The 27,677-nt window shown below is 33.8% G+C and overlaps 1 protein-coding gene across 2 annotated transcripts in view; it reads right to left on the bottom strand.

Annotated features, from left to right (window-relative positions):
- CLINT1 (clathrin interactor 1) overlaps positions 1 to 27,677 on the bottom strand; it is a 65,787-nt gene that overhangs the window by 6,802 nt on the left and 31,308 nt on the right. For both annotated transcript variants that reach the window (XM_082836281.1, XM_082836282.1), the window contains exons 2-9: positions 22,486 to 22,590; positions 21,857 to 21,953; positions 20,178 to 20,286; positions 19,061 to 19,225; positions 16,016 to 16,193; positions 12,197 to 12,443; positions 10,051 to 10,120; positions 2,751 to 2,825 (exon numbers count right to left, since the gene is read on the bottom strand). In XM_082836281.1, coding sequence (XP_082692407.1) covers positions 2,751 to 2,825; positions 10,051 to 10,120; positions 12,197 to 12,443; positions 16,016 to 16,193; positions 19,061 to 19,225; positions 20,178 to 20,286; positions 21,857 to 21,953; positions 22,486 to 22,590 — 1,046 coding nt within the window. The remainder of the gene's footprint in view (positions 1 to 2,750; positions 2,826 to 10,050; positions 10,121 to 12,196; positions 12,444 to 16,015; positions 16,194 to 19,060; positions 19,226 to 20,177; positions 20,287 to 21,856; positions 21,954 to 22,485; positions 22,591 to 27,677) is intronic.

Here is a 27,677-nt window from a genome sequence, read left to right as displayed (position 1 = left end):
TGAGAGGCCCGTGTACCGTGGAAAAAAAAAAAAAAATTAATAGGTTAATTAATAGACTGAAATATTTAAGAGAACGGATTTTGTATTTTACTGGCTGTGTGACCTTACTTAACCTTCTCTGTGCCTTTGTATTTTTATTTTATTTAAAGGAGAGCTTTTATTTATGTGGCCACACCGTGAGGCATGTGGGATCTTAGTTCCCCAACCAGGGATCGAACCCATGCCCCTGCAGTGGAAGCATGGAGTCTTACCCACTGGACTTCCAGAGAAGTCCCCCGTGCTATACTTTTTAAAAAATCTAAGTTGCGAAGACTGAATAACTTAATATATAGTAAGTGCCATTTGAGGTTTATTGTTACTTTGGATTAATTGTGAAAAGACAGAGGAGAGGCAAAGCATCACACTTTCTTTCCTTTAGGTATGCCATATAAAAGTATAAGTCAAGCTTCTATAAATTCTGCATACATAATACTAACTATTTGGAACACAATAAATATAAAGGCAAGTGATACTTGCAAAAAAATTTTTTTAAACTAGGCTATACTAAGTAAACAAACCTTGCTTTAAGAAAGGGACAAACAGATAAATATGAATTAATGGAAATTGAAAAAAGCAAAGGTGAAGAAAGAGCTACATATAAACTGTCATCTGAAAGCGAACAGTATGTAGCTCAAGTTAATTTCTTTGCACTATATGTTCACTTACAACTAGGAAATACATTTTGTCTAGCCTAAAAGGTAACCACCCACTATGATATTGTGTCTCATTATGCTAAATATCAAGAGAACAATAACATTAAGTCTTTAAAATTATATGTTCTATTACCATTTTGTAATGTAAGCACCCTCAAAAGAGAAAATAATTCACTTAGAAACCCCAAGTTCTACCAACAATTTAATATAAGAACTGGGCTGATATTCATTACTTCCGGGTTTTGCTAAAATATGTCTTTGATCTTCTTTACAAAAAGACTAAATTAAGAGTTTTACAATTAGTTCTATGTATTAAACAATTTAAACTAATTTAAGGAAGACTGCTGGATAAAGGTAAACTTTATGCTGATTTTCTATCTGCTTGATCTAGAAAACAGAATAAGAATGGAAACTGGGGCAAAATGTGTTGCCCCATCTGAAAACTTTATCTGAGATGATTAATCATGGAAGGAAGAGATTTCTAGTGAGGCATATATTGTTCAGCAATCATTAATCATTGTTGCAACAGTTTCAGCCCCTTGCGTAATGGTGATCGGGTTATGTTAATCACATAAGATGAAGAGATGTTATCACTTAGCAACATTAACATATTTGAATTATTTGCATAGTAGCCAACTTTATATACATAAAAACTTTGAGAATTACACAGGCTGTCTGTAAAATTAGGGCAATGTTCATTTTCCACTTTGATTTGCCTATAGCAAGGTATTAACCCTTACAAGGTATAACCACACTTCTAAAATGAAGCAGTTCATTACTCCACAATCCTGGTTTCTGGGAAATACTTGGAATTTACACAAGTGGTCCAAATAACCCAAATCACATTAAAACCTATGCGTCTTTCTTCCTAAATCCTCACTAACCTAAACTAGACAGTACTAAATATAAATTTTAATCCAATTAATGGGGATAGATGACTCTACTTGAAATGAATAATAAAACTAATTCAGTTAAATATTTCCTCCTTGCCTCACCTCATGTTTATGATTTTTATAGCTAAATTTTTTATATTATCTCTCAAACTTCAGACTGACCAAATTTTATGGAAAAAAACATTAGAACCAACCCCTTTACAACCTAAAAGACACTTAATAATGAACTCAGACCCTATTCTACACGTCTCTACAGACGTTACTCTATCCTTATAAAGAACCATGACAAGTAGCATTATTCCCAATTTTAGAAAGGTGGAGGCTCAGAGGCTTTCATAAAGTTAAATAGCTACCAAAGTATATGGCAGAGGTAGTAAGATAAAAATATTAATAATAAGGGGGAAAAATACAAGCCCTTCACCTCAGTCCATTATGTTTAAGCCTATATTCTGCTTGGATGTTAGTTGTTTTTTTTGCCATTTAAAAAAAATTGAGGGTGTTAATTGACACATAACATTATATTAGTTTCAGGTGGACAACATAATGATTTGATCTTTACAAATATTGTGAAATGATCACAACAAATCTAGAGTATTTTAAAATTTCTAATTTAACATGGAATGAGGAATTCTTTTTTGCCTGAGGTTCAACTGCTCACGTTTAAGGATATGCCAAAATGAAATTCAGTTATTTTTCATAGAAATTCTTTTAAGATGTCTAAATTATAAAGAAATGAATTTTGGTAAGATGGTCTGCCCAACTCCAATGTCCCTGAATTTCATTCAAGAAAATCATATAAGCTAAACATAAACCATAATATTCTTGCTGCTAAAACGAGATTTATACTTATTCACACTCCCTACGCACCTACTCCCTGCCCCCCCCCGCTCCCCAAAATAAAACAAGAGTCACTTATGAGTGAGGGCAATTTTATTTAGGTGTACCTGAGTAGTCTGCAACCAGATTAATTCGTCTGGCACATTTAGGATACTGGCCCAATAAAGTACCTTTGTGAATAAATTCTTTGGGAATTGGGAATTATAAATACTACTACAAGTAGAAAATGGCCAAAAGAAGCAGATGGGGGTGGGGTGGTGAAGGGTTGTTTTGTTTTGGTAACATTTCCACTGCCCCTAGATTTCTGGCCAATCAAATCATATCGTACCTTGGGAAGGGAAATTGCTTGATGCAGCGGCTGAGCCAAAGTCAGCAAAGCCTCCAAATAAATCAGCTGATCCTCCTAGAAATTAAGTATGAGGAAAAAAAACTGTCAGAACCACAGCACAACTGATAGCACTTTTAGGAAGCCATTTTAGCACTGCACTCAAAAAATACCCAATACTAGAGCCCTAAGACCCATCATAACAGCTAGCTAGTTGATCCAGATTTTCATGTCAACATGTTCCCTTTAAGCTACCACAGGACAGACTCTCTTACAGTATCCCTCAGTTCTATAACTAGTAATATAATAGATACTACAACTGTGGTTACAGTTACCCCTTACTCACATTTCACGAACATTAGGCATGCAGTTTATCTGGCCAATTATGCTCTTTATAAGAATCTTCAATGGATGCTAAAACCTGGGTAAAATGTTGCTGGGTAATCAAATCATCACTCCACAGATTACAAATAAAAAGAGATTAAGCTACTTTTACAGTGCAGAAATCAGATAGATACCACCTTAAACAAGTGCTCAAACTTAATGTCACTAATAATCGGACAAAATAGCACTCATGGGTCTTCTAATATAAAGGGACTAAAAAAGAAATCATCACCCAAATTCTTCCCAAAAATATTTAACCTGACTCCAGGCATGAAGAATGGATCAGACAAATACAAATTGAGGGACATCTGCAAAACAGCTCTCAAGACTCTTCAGAAAATGTCATCATAAAAGAAAAAGACTAGGACCACTCCAGATTAAAGAAGCCTAAAGAAACATGGCAAGTAAATGAAATGGGTGATCCTTGACTGGACTCTGGATATTTAAGTAAGTGCTATACTGAAATGACGTAATTGAGACACCAGGGAAATGTGAATATGGTTTATTATACAACAGTACTGTTAAATTCCCCAAGTATGATAATTATATTATGATTGTGAAGGAGAATGTCCTTGTTGTAAGGAGATATACGCTGAAGTATTTTAGGGGCAAAATGTCATGATGTTTGCAATTCTCTCAAACGGTGCACAATAAATAAACAAAACCAAAAAAGAACTAGAGAGAGACAAAGAAAATGTGACAAATTTTCTGCAGTTTGACTTTTTTTTAAATAAAAGGGGAAAAAAAAAAACCCCAAAACCCTTGAAGTTGATCTGCATAGTAATCAGTTTTAATAGCTATAGGAAGAAAAATGAATGCAATGATTTACGTGGACTATTTTTTCCTATTGTTTACTTGCAAATATTTGCAAAAAACTTGCATTTTTAATCCTTGAAAAAAAACCAGTAGCTTTTTGCTACTTCCAGACTGGTGTTTTTAAAGGGGTGAGATTCAAATCATAAGGCTGCAGATCAATCTGCATGCATAACATCACATTCTCATACAAATTTTCATTTGTAAACACTAAATAGGTACGAATATTTACTTTTATCTATAATTTGAACAGTAACATTGTTAAATTTTATATTCCACTTCTCCTCAATTCAGTTATCAATGAAACAGCAATAGTCAAAGGATCTAAAACCTTAAATAGTTGTCCTTATTTTTGTCCTTAAAGATTTCACCTCTTAAGAGTCACAACCTTAGAAATTTAGAGCGGCAGTTCAATTATAGTGCTTTTACTGTTATGTGAACATTATATAGGTTACATCACAGCTGCTTAGCCTGCAGTGCTTAGAAACTAGCCAGGTGGGACTGGAACATCTGGGCTGCACTCAAATACCACCAGGGACAGCTTCCAACATCTGGTGCCATTTCTGAATTGTCTTATCGCTGCAAGACATTCTGTCCCATCTGCTACACTCAACTGGGTTAATTAAACTAGAACTATCTCCCCTTCTTAATAAATAGCCAGCAGTAATAAAAGGAACAAATCAGTTTCTGACACAGGTGAACTTGGTATTTCTTTTTAATGCACATTTACTGTAGTCAACTATCAGCAGGCCTAACAAATTCCTTATTCCTTCACTTCATTACAGATGCACATATTCACATATATACTCACTCACCGTGAACTAACTTCCACCAAGGCCAAGGTTCTCTACTCCTAGCAACAACTACAGCTCATATGTCTGCTTTTTCTTTATCCAAAGGAAAATATCACAGTGATTTTTCTCTTCTTTAAAGGTACATATGTCATAATAAATGTGACAATAGGTACAAAAGATCAATGAGCTATATTTTTAAACTATATAAACAAGCACATATATTAATAAAATCTAGCAGGGAAATCAATGGTGTGAACAGTTGCTGCTTAATATTCATAAGTATGTCTTCTGTAATATTCCTTCATGTTAAAAATATTGATCAAAGTATACTGTTAGGTAACAGAATGATAGTTCATCTTTTATTATAACATTAAGGGATTTGAAAATAGGGGATTATTTTCATTTTCTTCATCCAAGCAGTGAATAAACATCAATATGTAATTTATTATGCCAAATGAGTTCGGAATTTTCAAATCTTATCCAGTCTGGGCTACAAAGAAAATTCATGCTGTGGAGTATAGCACTGAATACTGTGAATCACATCTTCAAACTGGGTGACATATTTTATTTTTGTCCTATCCTGAATTTAACATTTCAAATAATTATTTTGTTATTCTATTGCTCTACATTCTAACACCTAAGCTAAAATTATACTATGTTCATAACTTGTCTATAGCAAATATTATTCTTTCCATCCACACTACAGGGAGTTTAATTTCAAACATGACTAATTTAAGAACACTGGAGGTAAAAGAGTGGAAACACACATAAGAATTTAACAAATAGAAGCCACCTTTCCTTGAAAAGGATTTAACTTTTCTCCATCTTCTGAAGTGCCACAGATTATACTTCTACTGTGTTTTACATAATGTGATCCTCAACTTTGGAAACTATCTCAGAAATTAAAAATCTCTTATTTCATTTAGGAAAAGTTTCTCCCTCCTAGGAGGGACTATCCAAACCTATATGCATGATGTTATTCATACCAATGCCTTAAATTTAACAGACATTTTCTATACTTAAGCATTTTTCCCAGATAACTTCTATCTAAGGGAATTTAAATAAGAGTCTACCAAAAATTGCTGCATGTGGAAGACTGCTAAATTTCACAATAAGAGCTATCCTTCAAGATTCCCACATGAGAGGTGTCATTATAAATGAACCATTTCCATCTGCCTTTTCAGGGAAGCAAGGTTATTTACAATCACCAGCTGGGAACATGTATTTTCCAAAGCAACACTGTGAACAGGAAAAATATAGTTGAACTAGACAGTGCTTTAACTATAAATGGAAATATTCTTTAATGAAGAATTTAATCTAGATTACGTTATGAAAACTTTTGCACAAGGAGTTCTAATAAATACAAATTTAATAGAAATGACAAAAAATCGTAAATATATGATGAAGAACTAATATAAATAAGTTTTTAAAAAATCGATAAGGATAAACAACCCCAATTTAAAAAAAAAGGACAAAGGACATGAATAGACAAGTTACAACTAGCAATATAAAACCATGAAAAGTTTCAAAGTCAGTCATCAAACACATGCAAAATAGAATGAAATATTATTTTCTCCTTACCAAAATGGAAGATTTTGAAAGATGCTACTTCACTACTTTATAACAGAGAGAAGTTTGGAAACAAATCAAAACCTAATGTCCAAAAAATAAGAGGCTGACTGGTCAAGTAAATTACAGCATATTTACATAATGTTAAGATTATAAAGCAATTAAAAGGTCTGTAAAATACCAACTATAATAAGGAAATGGTCATGAGATTTTAGATGAAAAAGAGTTTACAAAAAAACATAATAACAATAAAATCTTTATCTAGAAGCCTGAAAAAGATTTGCAACATAATAAATGCTTAATTTACAATGCTTGGTGTCAGTTTATTTATCTCTTGTAAAAATAAAATACAGTGTGTGAGACTTGTGAAAAATAAATAAATAAATAAATGCTTAAATAAATATATTGACTGATTATATAGAAAATGTTTAAAGAAAGACTATTCACCAAAATTATTAATAGTTAACTTTATGCACCTAAGTTACGGTGAATTACTTTTTTTCCATAAAATTTCTAAAATGAGCACACACTACTTTTATATTAGTGAAAACAGAATATGGTAAAACATTTTATTCTTAGTAAACTTAGGTTAAACTAGAGACAACGCCCATGAAAATTCTAATATGTAAGTTGGGTTGTAATAACCAGTAACTTGGCTATAACAAGGTGGTTCACATCCATGTAAATATCCTCAACTAACTTTAGTGGTAACGGAGTACAAGGCAACAGGTTCAAATGTAAATGTAATGAACATTTTGGATTTTATACACGTTAATCTTAAAAGATATTTTTTAATAACCAAAAAATCAAAAGATATTGCAAGCCTTGTAAAGTCTTTATATTTTCTCTTCAACCTCATTCATTGTACTAGAAACAACTTATGTAGTAGTATGTTAATCAAGATCTAAATTCCTTAATTACAAAAGGGACAAAAGGAGACAACGAAAACTCTGAAGACAAGATATACTAAAAATGAAATGGAATGGTTCTTGGCATTGTATTTGTAACTGGCTTATTTTCTAAATACATTATTATTCATTTAAAAAATGTTTACTTAGAAACATACTATGTATAAATGTCACCAAAATATCATTTGAGTACAGATTTTAAAAGAACATCACCAGAGTGGGACATTTATCATCAGAGTCTCAAGAAAATCTTGATGAATGGGTTTCACATGTGTACTTTTAAACTTGGTTGATATTCCACAATGATTTTACCACATATACTTCTGAAGATGCTAACAAAAAGGATGAAATAACACATAAAAAAAGAAAATCTGAGCATTTTCTCCAAGGAGACATTTATCTGGTGAATGGTACAGAAGCTGTATCTGCTTAGGTTTACAGTTCATGTCCATATTACTTGCATGACAGCAGTATTATAAATATAGGCACATATCGGAAATGACACCCAAATGGCATACCAAATAGCAATGCTGATATGGTAGATTCTTAGACTTTCTTACATGTAGGTGCTAAAGATTTAACATCCAATTTTTTTTTCCACTGCTGAATTCAATTTAAAATATATTACTACTAAAATATTTAAATAGAAATTCATAGTAATGAAATTCATCTTACTGATTGGAGGGGGTTCTACACAAAGTGGTTAAACTGTTTCAAACAGGAGTGAACTTTAAAAAATAATTATGGGGACTTCCCTGGTGGCGCAGTGGTTAAGAATTCTCCTGCCAATGCAGGGGACACGGGTTCGAGCCCTGGTCCAGAAGGATCCCACATGCCGCGGAGCAACTAAGCCCATGTGCCACAACTACTGAGCCTGTACTCTACAGCCCACGAGCCACAACTACTGAGCCCTGTGCCACAACTACTAAAGCCCGCACGTCCAGAGTCCGTGTGCCCTGCAACAAGAGAAGCCACCTTAACGAGAATGCAACGAGAAGCCCGCACACCTCAACAAAGAGCAGCCCCCGCTCGTGGCAACAAGAGAAAGCCCGCGCGCAGCAACGAAGACCCAACGCAGCCAAAAAAAAAAAAAAAAAAAATTAATTAAAAAAAAAGAGTGACCGTAATAATAAACAGTGAACAATTAAAAAAAAATTATGATGTCAACCCATTTTCGGTTGGTTTTTAGAAATTATTAAGATAAAAACATTAAGGCAAGAAATATTCCAAATTTCATTCAGACTTTGTCTCAATTACTGTATTAATATTAATTACTACTTCTATTTAATTAGCCAATCTACTGCTTGCACTAGAGAAGAAAAACCACTCAAAGGTTTCTTGCCAAGCAAAGGAAGCATGCTGGTATTTAATAATTCTCTCTGTTCAAAGCAATCTGGCTAACACCAAGGAAAAAAGTTAGATTCACTCATCTGACCTTCCTAGTTAATTCTTCTCTGATTGCTCCATTAAAAATTTTCACAGATGCATGAAAAGGGCTCTTTAATATTTCATACCAGGAAATCCAAAATAGTTGATATTCTGTGACACTAAGTCTGTATTATATGACTACATGCTAACTACCAGTTAATACTACTATGAAAATCTTCAATGTACAAAAAGACAGCACATAAATTGTTAAACAACTAATGTAGTTGTTTGCAAACTTGGGCATGACAGTTCAATAGAGTTTAAGGAATAATTTTACGAAGTTACATTTACAGAAAAAAAGGGAGTGGGAACTGAAGAATCTCAGAAATTGGATTGAACCAGACACCCTAGTAAGTTCACACCTAGTCTAAGAATTAATTTTATGATAGTAGGCAAGGACAGGGAGAAAATAATAGGAGACTTTAAATTAATCATATGTACTAAACTATCAGTGAGAAGTAATTTTCATCATAAACACTAATGTAAATTTTAAAACAATTCAGTTTTGAAAAATTATTACACACAACTAGAAACAACAGATTTACTTTGACATTATTTCTATGCCAATCTCGCCAGTTACATTTTAATGTGAAATGAACTTTAAACATAAGTTTTATTTCTTAAGCTGTTTTGACTTGCAGTACAGTTTATTACGACTCCATAATCATCAAATGCAACCTAAAGTAATCAATTTTCTTGAAAACAATTTATAGGGAATTACTCAAAAAAATCTAGCACATACTGGACATCAAACTAAAGAAACCATTAATCTTCTCTGTGAGAAAATCTTGGTAAATGGACTATTCTTTTGCTGCAGCCCTCTTTAAAATATGTCACACTTTCACAGAATGCCCCTTTCCTCCAAAGCACTCTGTATGTTTGTAACTAGGTAACTATTTGTGACTCTTTGGTTAATGATTACTTCCTCCACTTGACCTTACCGTGAGGGTAAGAACTGTTTTACTAAGCATTATACTGCAAGCACCCAGGCCAGTGTCTGGTTCGATAAATGTTTAGTGAATAAATGAATGAAAAGTTTAAATGAACTCTAGGTGTGGGTAGTTTGACAGCCAGAATTAAGATTTATGGAAAGACACTGAAATGGGCAGAGCAGTCCATTTTGCTTATAGAAAAAGCAAAGGGACCCCAAATACTCAGTGCTAAAGAAATTGAGAGAGATTACTGAATTACCAGTCAAATATTTAAGTGCTCACCTTCCTTATTTAAGGCAATCAAACACTTCCTCCCAAATAATGCTCAAAGTGAATTAATTTCACATTAAAAATAAATCTAATGCAAAAAAATTTTTTTTAAATTTTCATTCCATCTTTTATTTGCCATTAAAAAAAATTACTCTGAAACCAAGAATACTATTGATAAAAAGAAAAAGCCAATATGGAAGCTTACCTGTTGATTGGCTGGTGCCATCAAACAGATCAACAAGGTCACCAGATGACTTACTGCTAGGCACTGAAGTCTGAAAACACACACAGAACTAAATAAGCTTAGAAAACATATTTCTACTATTTTTTTAAAAAAAATCTGCTCTACTCATCTTTAATTCCCAACTGAGACATAAATACCTGTAATTATCTTAATAAAGGTAGATTTCCTTTTCTGAAAAAAGAGAAGTGACCTTGAATCCTTATGAAGAGATAGTATTTTTAAATGCCTACCATTGTAAAAGTCCCTAACATCCACACTCCTCTTTTCCCTAACTCACTTCTTTTCGGAGATCAGACAAGATTAGGCTTGTCCACTACTCCTGGGTTACCTTCTCATTTCTTACTGCATTTCACTCTGAAAAAACATACCTTCCAGATCCCACTCATATCTTAACACAGAATCACTTGAGAAGCATTAAAGAAATATATACGCCCAGCGCCATCACAACATACTGAATCATAATTGCCCAGGTTGGGATCTTGGTCTGTACAGTCTTAGAAAGCTCCTTTAAGTAATTCCAATGCATAAGAAGGTCTGAGATCTACTGGACTGGAGGCCAACATCCTACCTAGCTCCTGTCTAGCTCCGGTCAGTATAATTCTATGTTGGTCTGATATACCTTGACATCTGTTTTATATTTAGTTCCCAAACTAAACTGTGGGGCTGGAGTTGTAATATGATTTTTCTCCTATACATAGTTCTAAGCACCCTAATGCATAGGTCCTCAATGTTCAATACATACATGTTAAATTAGAACAGAAGTGCTAGGCAACAGGAAAACACTGTAAATTCCTAGGCATGTTAATTTGAGCTTTGAAGATTAAAACACTATATACTGTGGTTCAAAAAGGCCTTGAGGTTGAAAGAGATCTGAAGCAGCTGAGTAACTTGCTGAGAACTTCAGAGTTCTATGCATTTTTTTTGGTAATAAAAACAAAGTCAAAAAGCTTACACTATAAATTTAAAGTATTTATGGCAGGGACATACATTCAGGCTGTACTACATATTGATACTTAAAATCCTTTTAAGATATAAAAGTCTCAGTTTACTGTTAAAAAAAATTATACAGGTTGGATGATTTTCCCCATGCAACCATAAATGAACTCTTCATATAACAGCCATCATGTATTACTTGGGTTTTAATTATGACTATCTACCAGATCTTAGACAGTCATCAGTAAGCAACTGTATCCACAGCAGGGGAAAACTAAGACCACAAGGAAATAACACATCCATTTCCCCCTTTTAACTACAACTAAAGTTGAGTTGTAATTTTGAGGTTTTCCTCAAAACTAAAAAGAGCACAATATGGGTGAAATTATACACCAGAAGATATGTGGGAAAACTTGACACAGTTCTTGACACTAAGTAGGACTAGCTTTATTTTTAGAGTCACCTGCAATTTGCAAGATACATTAGAAAAATATTTTCCCTAGCTTTCAGCTATATTTGATGCAAAGATACAAGCTGGGTGAATACTAGTGGGGGGAGAGTAACAAAACAACTATTGAGGCTTTCAGGGCAAACCTCCCTCTTAGGCAGATTTCTGTCCAAAAGACTAGCTTGCAGCCAGGTATCTATCAATCAGGTGGATTTCATTTCTGTGCGGAATAAAAAGTGAAGACAGTTACAAGAATTAGTGCTGCTACTAATCAATACTGACCACAGGGCAAATAAACCTCCTTTTCAGAGGAATGATCTCTGTATTAAACAAGACCAGTTCCGCTATATAACTACTTGTCATATATACAAGTGGTCATTTCTTACAATTTCCAAACACTACCATGTTTTCCTTAGTGAATCTCACATTTGGTACCAGTGGTGGTGTCTAGAAGGAAACAGATGCACTACATTCTGATTCACAGCCTTTCCCAAATGAACCAAGAGTGTTATTACTATTTTCATAGAAAGTACATAGATAATCATTCAGCAATTGGACAGGTTTCTTCCTCCAAAGAGATTTCTTATTATTAATGACTAATACATGCCAGATGATCTATAATTGATATGATTACCTAGAAATGCCTGAGACTACTAATGCAGTAATTCTAAAAGTAACTTATAAGAATAAAACTGTGTATAATGTGTAAACTCGTGCCATTCCCACCTTAACTGAAGACTGAGGTGTATGAGCTGAAGCATTCTGATCTGGACTTGCTTTGTCCCCTGTGTAATGTGCTGCTGCTCCAAGATCAATGGTTTTGGAAGGATTTGCTGTGCGCTTGTGTCTTGTGGTGGTGGTCTCTGTGGCCTGTGTGATATGGATATGTTTTGTCGTCACAGTCTCCTCTTCATCTTTGAATTCACCTTTGGGAGATCTGCCTCTTCTTGCTTTCTTTTCCTCATCACTGTCACTAAAAGATATTAAAAAAGAAGGAAAATAATAAGACTAGGGATTACTTTAAAATGGAGCCCTCAGTGATTTGAGCTAAAGAATTTCAAATGCAGTAACTCCAAAATTCCATACTTTGACTATTTGACAGGGATCAAGAGAATGTTATTTAAGCTATCTGAATAATCATATGTATGCACTGGGGAGCGGAAGTGGGAACCCATCAAATTCCCCAGGTAAGTCTAAAATACTGCTACAAAAAAGTATTTACATAAATGTGTACAAATAAAAAAGCCTGAAATAATTCAAGTGCTTATTTATTATAGATTTAAAGCTTGATTTAAAAATAAAATAGCAGGGTTATTCTCATATCAGAATCAATTGATTAGAGTCTAGGAGCTCAAATAGCTGCATTTGATAACCATTTTCTTGAAATGGACTGTGCAACAACTACAGTTCCATTTATATAACATGATTCTGTCACTGACTCTCATATACTAATGCAAATATATAATAAAATACTATAATTTCGATGGATATCTTTTAAATATTATCCTATCTGCATTCAAATGATTAAACTCTCATCTGTAAATGCAGAAAAATGAGGTAATGCACTTTACAAGAACTGTGCTCTATTTTACTATATAGAATCGCGAGATCAAACTTTCACAAAACTAAGAAAACTGCTTTACAGAAAATTTAAATATATTTAAAATATTTTAGAAGAATTCCTTTTCAGGCACAAAGATTTTTTCTTCTTCTTAACATGCGAAAGGAAAAAAATACAGAACGAGTAAAAGAACTGTGTTTTTCATATGCCCCAAATTAAATATGTCAGTACTAGTGTGCTCTCCAGTAATGACGCATTGGGTTTTTTTTTTCTGGTGCAAGTAGGACAGAGAGAGAAATTGCCTGAAATACGTTCCATTACCTATTATTTCTTAATTTAAAGAGTAGGTGGTTTAAATTATAAATATTCTGAAGTAAAATACTTAAAATTCTCCTTAAAACTATGACTATTATTACTGATGCAATTTAACTCGGACTAATCTAAAGCAATTTCTACTTAAATATAAATCAATTTGGAACCTGTATAAATCAAGAATCAAGAAGAATGGCTTCTCACACTGAGCAAAGGGGTTAAATGTATTTTTATCTACAAACATTTTAGGGAATCTACAAGTTCTGATCAAGTGTTCAAAACCCCTTGTCACTTACTAATTTCTCAGCAATAAATGACCTAAAAATTACCACCATCAGTCCTATATCTAAGACTGAAACTTCTTACCTTTCTGATGTCCAATTTGATTATAGTGCAAGGTAATTTCTTTACAAGGCGAGAATATAAACCTTACTAGCACACAATGAAATGAAAGCTTCAGATATGATCAGTGTTCAAGAATTCCTGAATCTAATAATGAGCTATTAAGTCTAAAATTCTGATAACATGCCAGATAGGTCCCATGCAACTTTGTCTAAAAATCTATTCTTCTCTCACATATACTCCAAAATGTAAGTCCCTGGTTTGCTCTTTAGTTACTAAAACAAATAACATACACTACATTTTCACTCTTTTAAACCTGAATATATAAAAGATTTAGGAACTCTAGCAGATCCTGTCTTAGAGGCAAATGTAGAAAAGAAAAAATCAAGGAAGAAACAGAAAAAAAAAAAAAAGAATAGGAAGACAAAGCAAGTAAAGAAAAATTGTGGGTGGAGGGCAAAGAAGAGAAAACAAAACAAGAAGGTACATAGTTAGATTTCTAACCAGCCTACCTACCTGATTCCCATACTTCTTCAGGAAATAGCAACAGAATATGTGGCCACTATGTTTTCTAAGTCAAACCAAAAGTGTGAACACAAAGGCCACAAGAACATTAAAGAGGGAAAAACAGCACAGAGTATTTGAGGTAGGCATCGTTTTCCATAGTTTAGTTATTTTTTATTACCATATGCATACACCTTCAGTATAAAAGAGCTAAAAATATAGTTGTAAAATATATTCAAAGTATTAAAAATAAATTCTGGTTCTTCAAAGGTCATATTCCAGAAACAGACAGGAATTCCACAGATTTAATAAATATGGAAACGTAATGAGAAGACACTAAAATATTTTAGAATCTGAATAGTTTCAAAATTATTATTTTTATTTCTTTGTAATGACCCCTAAATCTGAACTGTTAAGATTTTTTTATAAGAGAAAAAGAGATGGTACTTAGTTACAAGAACTCACTTGAAGTTTTGGTTGCATCTCTGCGTTACTTTAGGCAAGTTCCACACAGCCTGACTGGGCTTCAGTTCTTACTCCCCCAAAATAATGGTAAAATCCTTGCTCTAGACTATCTAATAGAGATACAGTGAGGCACAAATGACAAAGATATTATAAAACTTGCTTTGCAAATTAAGTGCTACATATATTGCCCTTATAACTGGCAGAAAAACTAGTTAATAGCTATATTGGTAGGTAAGAAAAAGTGAATGCTAAAAGGTTCCTAGTACTGTTCTATGTAAAACTAAATACAAATACCCCACCATTAGAAAATGTAATCTATGAAAATATAGGTCATACTCGAAAACATTTTAGTCCAAATATCCATCTGGAGTTTTTTTTTTCTGGTATAAACTGACACAGAATCTTAATGAAATGTCACAGGAAGAATTTTCAAACCCCCTAACTTTTGTTTAAATCTAATAAAATAATAAACTTCATTATCCCTCAGCAATACCTTAGATCCCTGGATCATCAGATGCCCAATTGCAAAATAAGCTATCAAAGTTCTTACTGGGAAAAAAAATTCCAATAAATAGCCTGAATAAAAACATACAGGAAATGTGATCAATTTTAGAAATAAATGGACACAGACAAGGAAAGTGTGTCAATACTAAATGCAAATGTCTGACACAGCATCTTATAAACAGCTGCACTGTATATATGTGTGTGTAAATACACACACACACACTATATATATGTATAAATCAGCAGCAAATATACTAAAAATGGAACAATACAGTGAAAATTCGCATGACCTGGGAATTCCCTGGCGGTCCAGTGGTTAGGACTTGGCACTTTCACTGCCATGGTCTCGGTTCAATCCCTCGTCAGGGAACTAGATTAGCCTGCCCCCATGCAAGGCTGACATGCAAATTCATGAATTTTTCCATATTTTTGCACAAGGCATTTTTAGGGGAGTGAAACTACTCTGTATGGTTCTGTAATGGTGGATACTATGCATTTGTCAACTATACAACACAGTAAACCCTAATGCAAACTGAAGAGTTTAGTTAATAATATTGGTTATCAATTGTTAATAAATGTACCACACTAATGCAAGATGTTAATAACAGGAGAAACCGTGTGTGTGTGCATGCATTCTTGCACTCGGAGAGGTGGGGTTATGCAGCAACTCCCTGTACTTTATGCACAATTTTTCTGTGAAGCTAAAATTGCTCTAAAAAATAAATTAAAGAAACAAACAAATAAAGCTGAATTTCAGATAATGCCAACACCCAAAACAAATTAAAAAAACCCAAGACCCAGCTGTGTCAATTTAGTTTCCTTTCCAAGAGACCCAGGAGACAAAGTGTTAATAATACCTGCATCTTTCTGGAGAGTCTTCTCTATCTTTCCTCCGGAACTTGCTGATGGTGTCGTCAATTGTGCTTCCAATTTTATCACTCAGTTCACCTAATTTATCACTGAATGGAAAAGCACTCTTGCTTTTATCCCAGTCCTCATCCCATTTTGATTTAGGCTCAGGATCATATCGTTCACCTATATAAAGCATTAAAAAAAGAAGCAACTCTAAGGACATTAAATTCAAAAGGTGTCTATAGTCCTTATTTCTGAAACTTTTCCTCATAATAAAATAGTTTTCAAAGGAAAACAGAAAGCTCCCACAGTGCTGAATCAACACAACTGCAGCAAGGCACAGCATGTAGTGCCAGTCATTAAGTGGCAGGAATGCAGATTCAAAAGCTTTTGTTTATGAAAACTAACACAACCTTAATGCACAGCACAGCATATCAGGAAGTTCTTAAGGGCTGCTGAAAGGAGTAGAGGAAAACACAAAAACCAACACGAGCTATATAAGCAAAAGAGAAATGGAAATCTTTTGTTTTCACAAAAGTCACTTAATGCATTATATTTCATTCCCATTTCTTAATGGTTTTTCAATTATTAGAAAAGCACTGGACAGCAACAATCTCTTACAAAACACAAACTACAGGAAACACTACTCTGAATGCTACATATCCCAATATACTGTAAAGACTCATAAATGTCATTCTTTACCATCAAACTAGAAAAATAAATGTAATTCATGGCATGGGAAAGCATCCTTCAATTATTTTAAAAAGAAAAGAATATTCTAACTACCAAAAACTATACAGACTAGAATCATGAAATATGCTCAAGCAGTTCAGAACAGTGATGATCTATTCAAACACCAAGTCCAAACATTATGCTGGGACTGGCAAAACCTAGGGAGCCTCTGTGTGAATTTGATAATGGAGATAGTAGATCACTGGCAGTGAAAAAAAGCCCCAAAATGTCAAGATTTGTTTTAGTCCTTGACTTTGAGGGCCTAAAGAAGAGACATGAATTACAGGCGCTAAATGGACCCTTTTCCATTTTCATGTCCAAACTCAACAAAAGAGGCAAGAGTACAAGGTGCAGAAAAATCATGCGTGGTTAAAAAGAAGACCGAAAATTAAGGCAGCGTGCGGAGAAAAAGGAAGATCAATGAGAAACAGCAAAATAATCAAAAGGTGGATAACTGAGCTTTTGTTTAAACTTTGGTTAACAAGTTCTGATGGCATCATGCCCTTTGGAGATCGAACAAAACCATTTTGCTGAATTACTCAGTAAAACTGCAAAGCCAAAATTTTCTGTGAGAGTTTGAGGATTTAAAAATACGTCTACTAAATCTGAAAGTGACCACCAGCTTAAAGAGAACATGAAAAAAATGTTTTCTAGACAAAATTTAAGCCAGGATGGTATTATAAAAATGAATGGCTCTCCAACAATGTATATGTACACTTCAATAACAATGTGATGAACTAGACTTTGAAAAGAAACAAATTTACAGGATAAATGAAAGCAGGTGAAAACTAAATTAGCACGGTGGACATCATACTAAATGAGTGCCAGAGATACTGGATATTGGCAAAACATTATCTAATGTCAAAATAAAAAACATGTAAAATAGTTAAAGTTGATTAGGTCTCTGAATAATATATATAACATTAAAAATAATTTATAAAAGGCAATGCACAGGACATTCAACTCTATCTCTAATGCAGATGATGTAATTAGTTCACTCTAAGTCTAAAAACTTACTCAATTGTCTAAATTTATCTAATTATATATTGTGCTGATTAAAAAAAGGACTACTAGCAAGTAGAATGAGGAAAGGAGTAGCGAACAGCTCTTTCTACTCAAAAACACATTAAACTGCTAAAGCTACTTTGAAAAATCTAAAGAATAAAATATTTACTTGGGTAAATAATTGAAAGACTTCTTACTCCCCTAAACAAATACAAACTCCAAAACATATTTATGTGATTTATTTAAGAGAAACATTTTTGCCCAATTCAAGAACTGACTTAAATGTGATATGGGACATTAAAAAAAGGAATTTTTCTGCTGTTAGAAACATTAACCAATTAAGTGCAGTATTTTTAATTTGAGGGCAAGAAAGCAGAGGAGAAAAGGAGCGAAGACATTTTATAGATACTCGCAAGGTAAGAAATAGAAAATTTTTACACAGTTACAATGAAGGAGTTACGAGATCTCAGTATAATTCAAATATAAACAAACTTAGATATGGTTGGGGGGCAGTTAGAGATCCCCAATATGCAGCTGCTAAGTATACGTGGCACTGGCCTGTCTGTGTATATACAAAATGACAAGGGACTGTCAGTGTTCAGAGAAGACAGAACGAGTCCAAAGGAACATGAAAGAGAGTTCTTATTTTCTGTATCTGTTTCAAGCACCTGCCTAGTGATCTATTTTAGGAAAGCCATATTATTACATTAAAAATAAACATGAGAGATGAATGTTCTAGCTGTTCTTAAATATGTTAGGAACAATACAGTGTAGGCCTAGATGAAAAACTGATGGTATTGTCAGTTACCTTTTTCTACATCAAATTAACGCAGTGCTTAATTAAGGGAACAGACTCAGGATGGACTAAACTGTAGTTCTATTTTTGGCCAAAAATAGAACTAAACTGGTTTTGAATTAGGAGGATGAATCTCTTCATCAAAACTTTTTTTTTAATGCTCTACATGGTAAGTTACAGAAATCCTTTTTTTCCTTAGAATGGGAACCCCAAGAGGAAAGGGCATATATCTATTTTATTCTCTGTATGTCAACTCAAAGTTTCGTCATTCAATAATGCTTAATGGTTAAAATCATATTCTTGAAACACAAAAGTAAAAAATAGAAAGATTCCTAAGATCCACAGGAGCCAAAATGAGTATTACATATATCTCAGTATTGTATGTATTCAAAATAGCATTTTTGTCTCCTGTATTTCAATGATTCTTTTTTTTTTTTTTTTTTTTTTTCAATGATTCTTAAAATACACCCAAGAAGCTAAACTGATGCTTAGGTGCCAGTCTGTCTTTGATACTCACTGTATCTGAATCCTCCAACACTGTCTGAGGAAACCCCAACATATTTGTCTTTGTTCTTCTTTGCCTTCTTTCGCTCTTCACGAAGCCTGTCATCATCCTGGGCAAATTCAACCAATTCTTTCACCTTCTGGCGAATATTTATACCTTGATCCTTGCCATGCTCATCTGTGAGGATGGTAAGGGAGAAACAAAACCTTAAGAATTCAGTTAATATGTATCAAACTCTTTAACACACACAAAAAAGACATGAAAATTTCAACACAAGAAACGAACTTCAATATTTTAAAGTGAATAAAAAGAGGCAAATTGTGTTACTGAATTTTGTCATTTCCTCATCAAATCCTAAGTCTTGAGATGCAATTTTGGCTTATAAGAGAGTGCAAAGATGAACTAAAAAGGACCACAGATAACAGTTCTATGCAAAATCAATTAAAGATCCACTAAAAAGGATTACTAACAATAACCATACAAAATGGACTAATATCCAAAAATGTTGTTTTCTTTTTCTATGGTATTTTAACAAAACAAAACAAAACGTACATTTTAATGACTGAAAAGCACCCAAACGCCTTCGTCTCCCCAATACAAGTTTGGAAAACACTAATTACCAGGATTTAGTGTAGCTGAAAAACTGAATTTTTAAAATGCTTTCAACTGGGGTATGCTACAAAATGAAATGTGGTTCATTCTGTATCCTCTTTCACATTCAAAACACACTCTGGCCTTGCTGCCTTTGCACAGTAAATATTATTTGGTGGGAGGAAAAAAAACCCCCAGCTTCAAACAGATGTGTGTGTTTTGGAGCTCTAACCTTTTCTTCCCATATGATTAAAGCTATTCCTTTATGGACACCACAGGGGACCAGTCTCCAGTGCATATTTTAATATAAACCCGAACACTCATGTTGTGTTGGTTCTGTTGTTATTAGCCAGTATTTTCTGCAAGTTCTTGTCTTCACTAATTAATACTCTAGGGCCCCACGTCTTGGATTCTGCACTCGTCACACAACCAGCAACAGTCACATTCTAATTAGAGCGGAGAAGCTTCTAAGCTGGTTCAGGTGACTGACAACTCCAACTACTGTTTTAATTTGCTTATAGGTTTTTCCATTGCTCACCTACAAAGTGGTAATTTTCCAGGGATCGCAAATCATAAATGTGTTCTCTGGCACTTGTAACAACACGCTCTGATCCATTCCTTATGAGGTAAGCTAGGAGCAGCAATGACTGTAAAAATACAAAGCACCAAATGAGATTTAATGAAATAAATTCTGGTAGAGCTCTGGTAAATGGCTAAAAAAAAAAAAATTCTAACATTAGCAAATAAATAATCTTTGTGTGCGTATGTGTATGTGGGTTCTTTACCTTACATTAGACTTTAAAAGTACCTTTAAACACTCCTATTATCAATTTGAAGTTCCTCTTATACCAAGCATACTAAGTAATTATAAACTGTCCACTGGATACACGTGTCAAAAGATTAAAAAAAAAACTTAGATGTTAAATATCTGAATGTATGATATAAATGAACACTAAGCTTTTTAGAAAGCTGGTTCAGTTTTAGTGTTAGAAGCATCAGTTTAAAGAGAACAATTATTTGGTAATTATATGACCTCACAGCATTTTTCCCCAGATAAAATTTAATTTGGGAGGTTTATGATGTGGCTTTTGTTTAAAAAACTTGCTGCTTGCTTTGGAAAATACAGATATTTTCTGCTAAAAAGGTGATTTATGCTGACACGTAAAAAAAAAGAATCGAAGGAAAAAAAAAAAACTCGCTGCCAACAAATATGAGAAAAGAATGTTTACGGGATTTCTTTTTGAAGTGATGAAAATGTTCTGGTTTAGACATTAGTAACTACTACACAACTTTGTGAATGCACTAAAAACCAATGAATTATGAATTCTGAACTTCACTTTGTTTGGAACAAACCTCACATAAAGATGATTAGATCTATGAAAATCTAGTTAGGTTGAAGAAATTAAGGGGCAAAAAACCCTCATTCTACCAGGAGTTTATTCGTTAAAAAAGTAGTTTACCCAAGAATTATTAAAACAAACAAAAAGCTCTAATTTTAAAAAATTAATTTATAGAAATTTAAACTATTTCATCACTACTACTGTATAAGCTAAAGGAATGACAGTGAATGTTTTCAGAGACAACATCAAAAACATGGAACTAAATAAAGCATTGATTTTCAATACTGAAAGCCAGAAACGTTGCTTTCAAAGTTTCAAATATAAATATAATAACACCATTTTGGAAAGCACAGAAAAACTTTCTGAGCAGCAAGAAAATATCGTGGGGATGGAAGAACAGATTACTATCTTGTTTTAGAATTCTACATTATATGATGAGATCAGTATTAAATGAAAGGAATCTAACAAAAGAGTACATATTTGCAAATTTTAAAAAGTTAGAATTTTAATGCTTTAGAATCTCCTGTTATACTTAAATTTAACACATATTTTTGGTGTACAATACTGTAATAATACTGGCAAATTTTTATGTAGAGATGACAAAGCATATGAAAGGGTGGTTGTCATCTTAATTGCTCATACACTAAACATGCATACTACTATAGATTCATTACTTTCGATATGGACAAATATATGAAGAGTGGTTTATGGTGACTAGAAAACAGAACACAAACAGCAAATCTACTTCTTTTACCTGTTTTAGAATATTCTATTCTAGGATTCAACATCCTTCATAATCACTTACGTATGTACACCTTAAAACTTTAAGCATTTGTCTTCAACATGTCAAATAATAAATACAGACTAAAACCCATACCTTATAAACTCTTCTCCAATTTTTTTTGTTGTCTTTTAACATTCGTGACCAAAGCATGTTCATAAGTTCTGGAAATTGTTCGTACATAAATGTAGCCCTGAAAAAAGAATAATTTTCCTTAAGAGTTTGCAGTGTGTGAATTCTGACAGTAGATGGCAGGCTTGTTCTGTGTTTTCCTAAAGAGCTTTAAAAAATTAATAAGCTTAATTCAAAAAACTTTAGATATGCTTCCTTAAAAATGTCTTTCTTATATTTTATACAATATTGAGCACATTCATAAGTCCCACTAATTAATATCATATTTTACAAGCCCTTCATTCACTGGCGTAATCGTCCAGATGTTCATCAGGAAAAAATTTTCCTAGCTTTAAGTCATTTTATATGCATTTGTCAAAATTTTAACAAAGTTTGTCTAAACTTCATTGAAAAAGAAAAATTTTGTTTTACTTTTATGAGCTAATATCTAAGGGGAATGGTTCCTCTGTAAAACTTCCCCCACTAATATATGAATGATTATATGCAAAATTTATATCTGGCAGCTAAACAGTTTAAAACTGAAAGCAAATTTCACATTTCTGGGTGAAGATAGCTGCATTCTTTCTGCACTGCTGAGTCAAATTATCACTTACTTGGCAATCTCTCCCATGAGTTGCCCAGAAGGTCCCCAAGGATCGTCATTCGTTGCTTCTCGAACCTTAGACTCTATCTCTGAATAATTCATAACCACATTGGTGCTGCAGAGAAAAAAAATGCATGCACATACGCACAAAGATTAGCATCAAAACTGAGAAACACATGAAAACTTAATAATGACACTACTGGGTGTCCTAATGAGATACCTCTACAGGGTGGGAAAGAAAACATCTTTTGTGCACAAGCTACCCTGAGGACACTATATAACACATTTAAGTTATCTTTAAGAAGATTTTACTATTCCATTAGGCTTCAAGAATACAGATGAGAGATTACATTAGAGCTGGCATAAGTCCAGTAAAAAATGGCTTTAGGTCAAATTAAAAAGGAAATTGAACATGCTACAGTCTATTATAAAGTTAAGTTGTCATTTTGCTGACGAGACCTGGTTTACATGCAGTCTTAGGTTTCCTGTTCACAGAAATTCTGTAATGAGCAAAATTACATAAAAGCTAAAAAAGCAATGAAAAATCAAAGATAAGTCTAAAGATGTTTAGAACCACTATGAACATTTAACTGTAGTCCTTGTCTTCTTTCACTTACTGTACCACATGTGTTTTCTATGTCACTGTGTAGTCACTGTAACCCTCAGTGGTTGTTTTTTTTTTAAATTAATTAATTTATATTTTGGCTGTGCTGCACAGCATGTGGGATCTTAGTTCCCCAACCAGGGACCGAACCCGTGCCCCTGCGGTGGTAGAAGCGCAGAGTCTTAACCACTGGACCGCCAGGGAAGTCTCAGCCCTCATTTCTAATGGCTACATAATATTCCATCTGGAGACTGTATGATAATGTATTTAACTTTCACTTAAGACTTCAGCAGTGGTCAAGAACATGGATTCTAGGAGTCAGAAAGATCTGACTCCAATTAACTTACGTTGTGATCTTTGGCAAAATTATTTTGTGGGTTGGCCAAAAAATTCGTTCGGGTTTTTCCCATAAGATCTTGCAGAAAAATCTGAACGAACTTTTTGGCCAACCCAATACTTCTCTTAATGTTTCCTCAAATGTAAAATGGGAATAAGGAAGAAAACTACTACTATCTCAAAGGGTAACATATCAAATGATACACAATGGTACAGTGTCTGACATATATAGGAAGTGCTCAATAAAAGTTAGCTATTATTATTAGAGATAATATCACCTATTAGAATTTAAAAATATCAATATTAAGTAATATTTTTATAAGAAAGAACTAAATTTGAAAAGAATACCTTACAATTAAGAGATGAGATGGCAAAATGTGTGGTTGTTAAAAAAGAATTTCTCATGCTTATATGGATTGAAGAATTCAAAGACATTCTGAGGAATACATACTATGGAAATGTGACATATTATAGTAGTACTCATTTGACATGTAACACTCCAATTATTACTGAACAATTGTTATAACAGATGCCTGTAAATATGGTAATTCAAATCTTCCACTTAAAACTGAGTTTTAGAAATAGTGAAAAAATAAGAATTTGGTAACTCTTATTAGTTATATCTACCCCACTTTTGCTGTACGGTTTTTCAGTCATCAAAAAGTTGTTTTAAATAAGGAAGGTTTGATTATAATTGGCACTCGAATCTCTCAAATATAAATTTCAAATTTATTACAAATACTTCAATTAATAAACAGTTCAAATTTTAAAGGAACCATTATGCATATATATGACTTGACAAATCACAGAATAAATATGGCTTCTAGATTTACATTCAGAATACTGTTCTATTAAGGTAGAAAAGCGAAATCCTATTACTTTCTTTCTCCTAAAATATCAACTGTTTGATAACAAATACAAATTATTTCCATGGCACTAAAATAAATCCCTGGTCTCCACTGCCTCCTTCAAAATTTAAGACTATTAATGAATGGATTTTTATAAAAACCCCATAATCATTCTATTAAAAATTTTATGTATAAATATAAAGAAATAGTAACTTTTTTTCTAATTTTGTTAACAACTGAATCAAAATAAAATTAAGGCGGGCAATGACACATTTGCAATTTAAGATGCCACAAAATAATGGATTTCAAAATGCTGTTGTTTATCTTACTGGCTGAAGAATGCACGGCTTAGGCAGTTAAAAGTGTAGCTGTGGGAATGAACAATAGCAATTAGAATTATAATTCATCCAAGCATTCCATGACCAAGAATGCACTTGAAATTGTTTGCACTGTTTAATTTGTTGGAGAACAAGATGAAGAGTTAATCTCTAGCTCATGTACATGAAATATTTTTACTAGAGCCTTCATAAATGCTGTAGCTTTCCGAACACTACTTTCCTTGTTCAAGCTACAAAAACCCATGGGTCAAATGAGAAAGGTCCTGTTTCCCTAACCCTTCGCAAGATTCTTAGCTGAAGGCCTATATGTGTTTGAGTGCTGTGTGTTTAAGAGGAAGAGGTGGCAGAGTGCCAATAGCTTAAGAATCTCCCTATTTCCTTGGTTGAGAAACAATGGGAACTATGTAAAAGGACAGCCTGCCATTAAACACACAACATAAAATATAAAATGGCAACAACATGGAAAACTATGGCAACGATAGTAACAAAAAGTAACAAAGTTAGAACACCTCCATGAAGAGTATCAGGCTCTATTTTAAAACCATTTTCTAACAATACCGCTGCTTTCCAGAAACTGGAATGCTCAAGATGAGATCCGATGGCATAAAGAATTCCAAAGCAAAGTATTTTTAAGCTGCACTTAATTCAGAAACAAATATAAACTAAAACAAAACAACACTGTATAGTTTGGCCTTATTCCAGGTCATTTAAAAATAACTGTTTCTAAAAAGGTAGAAATGGCATTTTGATCCTTCCTTTCCCATGTTTTCTACTGCCCTCAATCCACACCCTACCCATAATTCCAGTGCCCTTTTTAAGAAAGGAAAATAACTCCTCCCCTCTCCCCCAAAAAAGAAAAGTTAAAAAAAAAAAGTTATGTCCAGATGTGAAAGGAAAAAACATTCAGCTTAATTCCTAAAACTTCTTATGATTGACACAAATGTTTTAAAATGGATAATTCAGACACTAGAGGGGGATCTCTCATCAGTTTTTTAAAACACACAAAATTCGGACAAAGGTCAAGGATCTGTTCTGCAAACAAAATTAAAGGAAATTACCAGGGAGTGACCAGAGTGAAAAATATAAGAAGCTGCTCATGTTCTGAAGATTTTTACCTTAAAGTAATATTGAACCACTGCTTTTTTTTTTTTTTTTTTTTGCGGTACGCAGGCCTCTCACTGTTGTGGCCTCTCCCATTGCAGAGCACAGGCTCCGGACGCGCAGGCTCAGCAGCCATGGCTCACGGGCCCAGCCGCTCCGCGGCATGTGGGATCCTCCCGGACCAGGGCACGAACCCGTGTCCCCTGCATCGATCGGCAGGTGGACTCTCAACCACTGTGCCACCAGGGAAGCCCGAACCACTGCTTTTTTATAAGGATAAAATCCACAATTAAAATCAAACCACAGTGTTTTCACACACTTCACATATGCTCCTCACAGCACCCCAGCAACAAGCAGGTAGGACAGGACTAAGAGTCCCCAAAGAGAGTACTTAACTCTGCACTACCCAGCACTATGCACTCAGTTGGATTTTTAATGCTAACTACTAAAAGTTACCATCCTCAAGTCCTGTACACATGCTTCTATGGCTATATGAACACAGCCAATATAAGAAGTCAAGGGTTGATTATTCAATTTGTTAATGATTAGTGTTCATTTGGGCCCTCCTCTTTATTCCCCATTTTCTGCTTGTATCACTGGTCACTACTGATAAATATCAAGTTATTTTACTCAGTAACAGTTTGGGTCCAGGTTTTAGAGGCAAAATTGGTTGAAAGTAAAAGCTAAAATGGAGCTTTACCTACAGATGGTCAGTGATTCTTCTAATCTGCATTAAGAATAATCAGTAAAATGACTGACAAGAAAAAACTTGAATAGTCTTATGGTATTTTTTTCCTGCCAAAAGTTCAAGAATATGCTTTGCTAAACAAAACGACAGACCAGGAGAAAAGGTAAAGTACAGGTATAATCCAGTCTTAACTGCTAACAAAGGAATACGAAAATTGAAACAGATTTAGTAAGAAGCCTTTTTCCTAGCCTGCCTTTTAAATTTTACTTCTTTCTAAACAAAATGGAATCAAATGGGTCTGTATTTTTAATATGTTTTCTTTTTGTTTGTTTGGGTTTTTTTTTTGCGATATTTGGGCCTCTCACTTGTGGCCTCTCCCGTTGCGCAGCACAGGCTCCGGACGCGCAGGCTCAACGGGCATGGCTCAAGGGCCCAGCCGCTCCCCAGCATGTGGGATCTTCCCGGACCGGGGTACGAACCCGTGTCCCCTGCATCGGCAGGCGGACTCTCAACCACTGCGCCACCAGGGAAGCCCCTTCTTTTTGTTTTAAAGTTATTGTAAAGACTTTATTCATTCCGAGCTCAGGAAAAAATATTCAGCAGTATTTTCTATTAGATGGTTAAACTTGTGTTTTTTCATACGACCATCCACACTTACAAACACAGGAGAGTGAGAAAAACAGAGGCAGCAAGAGATGGAGACAAATACAGCCTTCAAAGTAATGGCTTTAAATAATGTATTTTTTTTTCTTCAAACTGTGTTTTCTTTTTTTCTATATTTTCCAAAATTTCCCCTATGAACATTATATTGTAACCAAGGGAAAAGTATTAAAATGCCATTAAGAATACAAATCGAGTACTATATCATCATTAGCAACACTTTAACTATTTATAGGCAAATAAGCATCATGGTAGACCAAATTAGTATTATTTGTACTTCCAATGTCTTGTTATCAGGCTAGTAAGTGTAGCAAACTAGTAACTAAAATATATGTATACAAACTAAAATATGTATACCAAATGCTATGTGTGTAAAACCACAGGGGCAACTTAGGTACATAATATTGAAATTAATGTGATTTTAAAAAAAAACTGTATTAGGGAAGAATAATTCCCAACCTTAAAATCTATATTTAAAAGTGACCTCTTGATCTTAATGCCACAGATTTCAGAAGATACTTTTACGATATAGGTAAAACTATTACGCTCCCTCTAAAAATATCAATCTTTAAGAAACTTTTTAAAAACAATAAAACACCCTTAAAATGAACAGTGAAAAAGACAGTT

This window comes from Leucopleurus acutus (assembly GCF_964270905.1).
Source record: "Leucopleurus acutus genome assembly, chromosome: 3".
Classification (NCBI taxonomy): Eukaryota; Metazoa; Chordata; class Mammalia; order Artiodactyla; family Delphinidae; genus Leucopleurus; species Leucopleurus acutus.
This window is presented reverse-complemented; position numbering and strand designations above follow the sequence as displayed.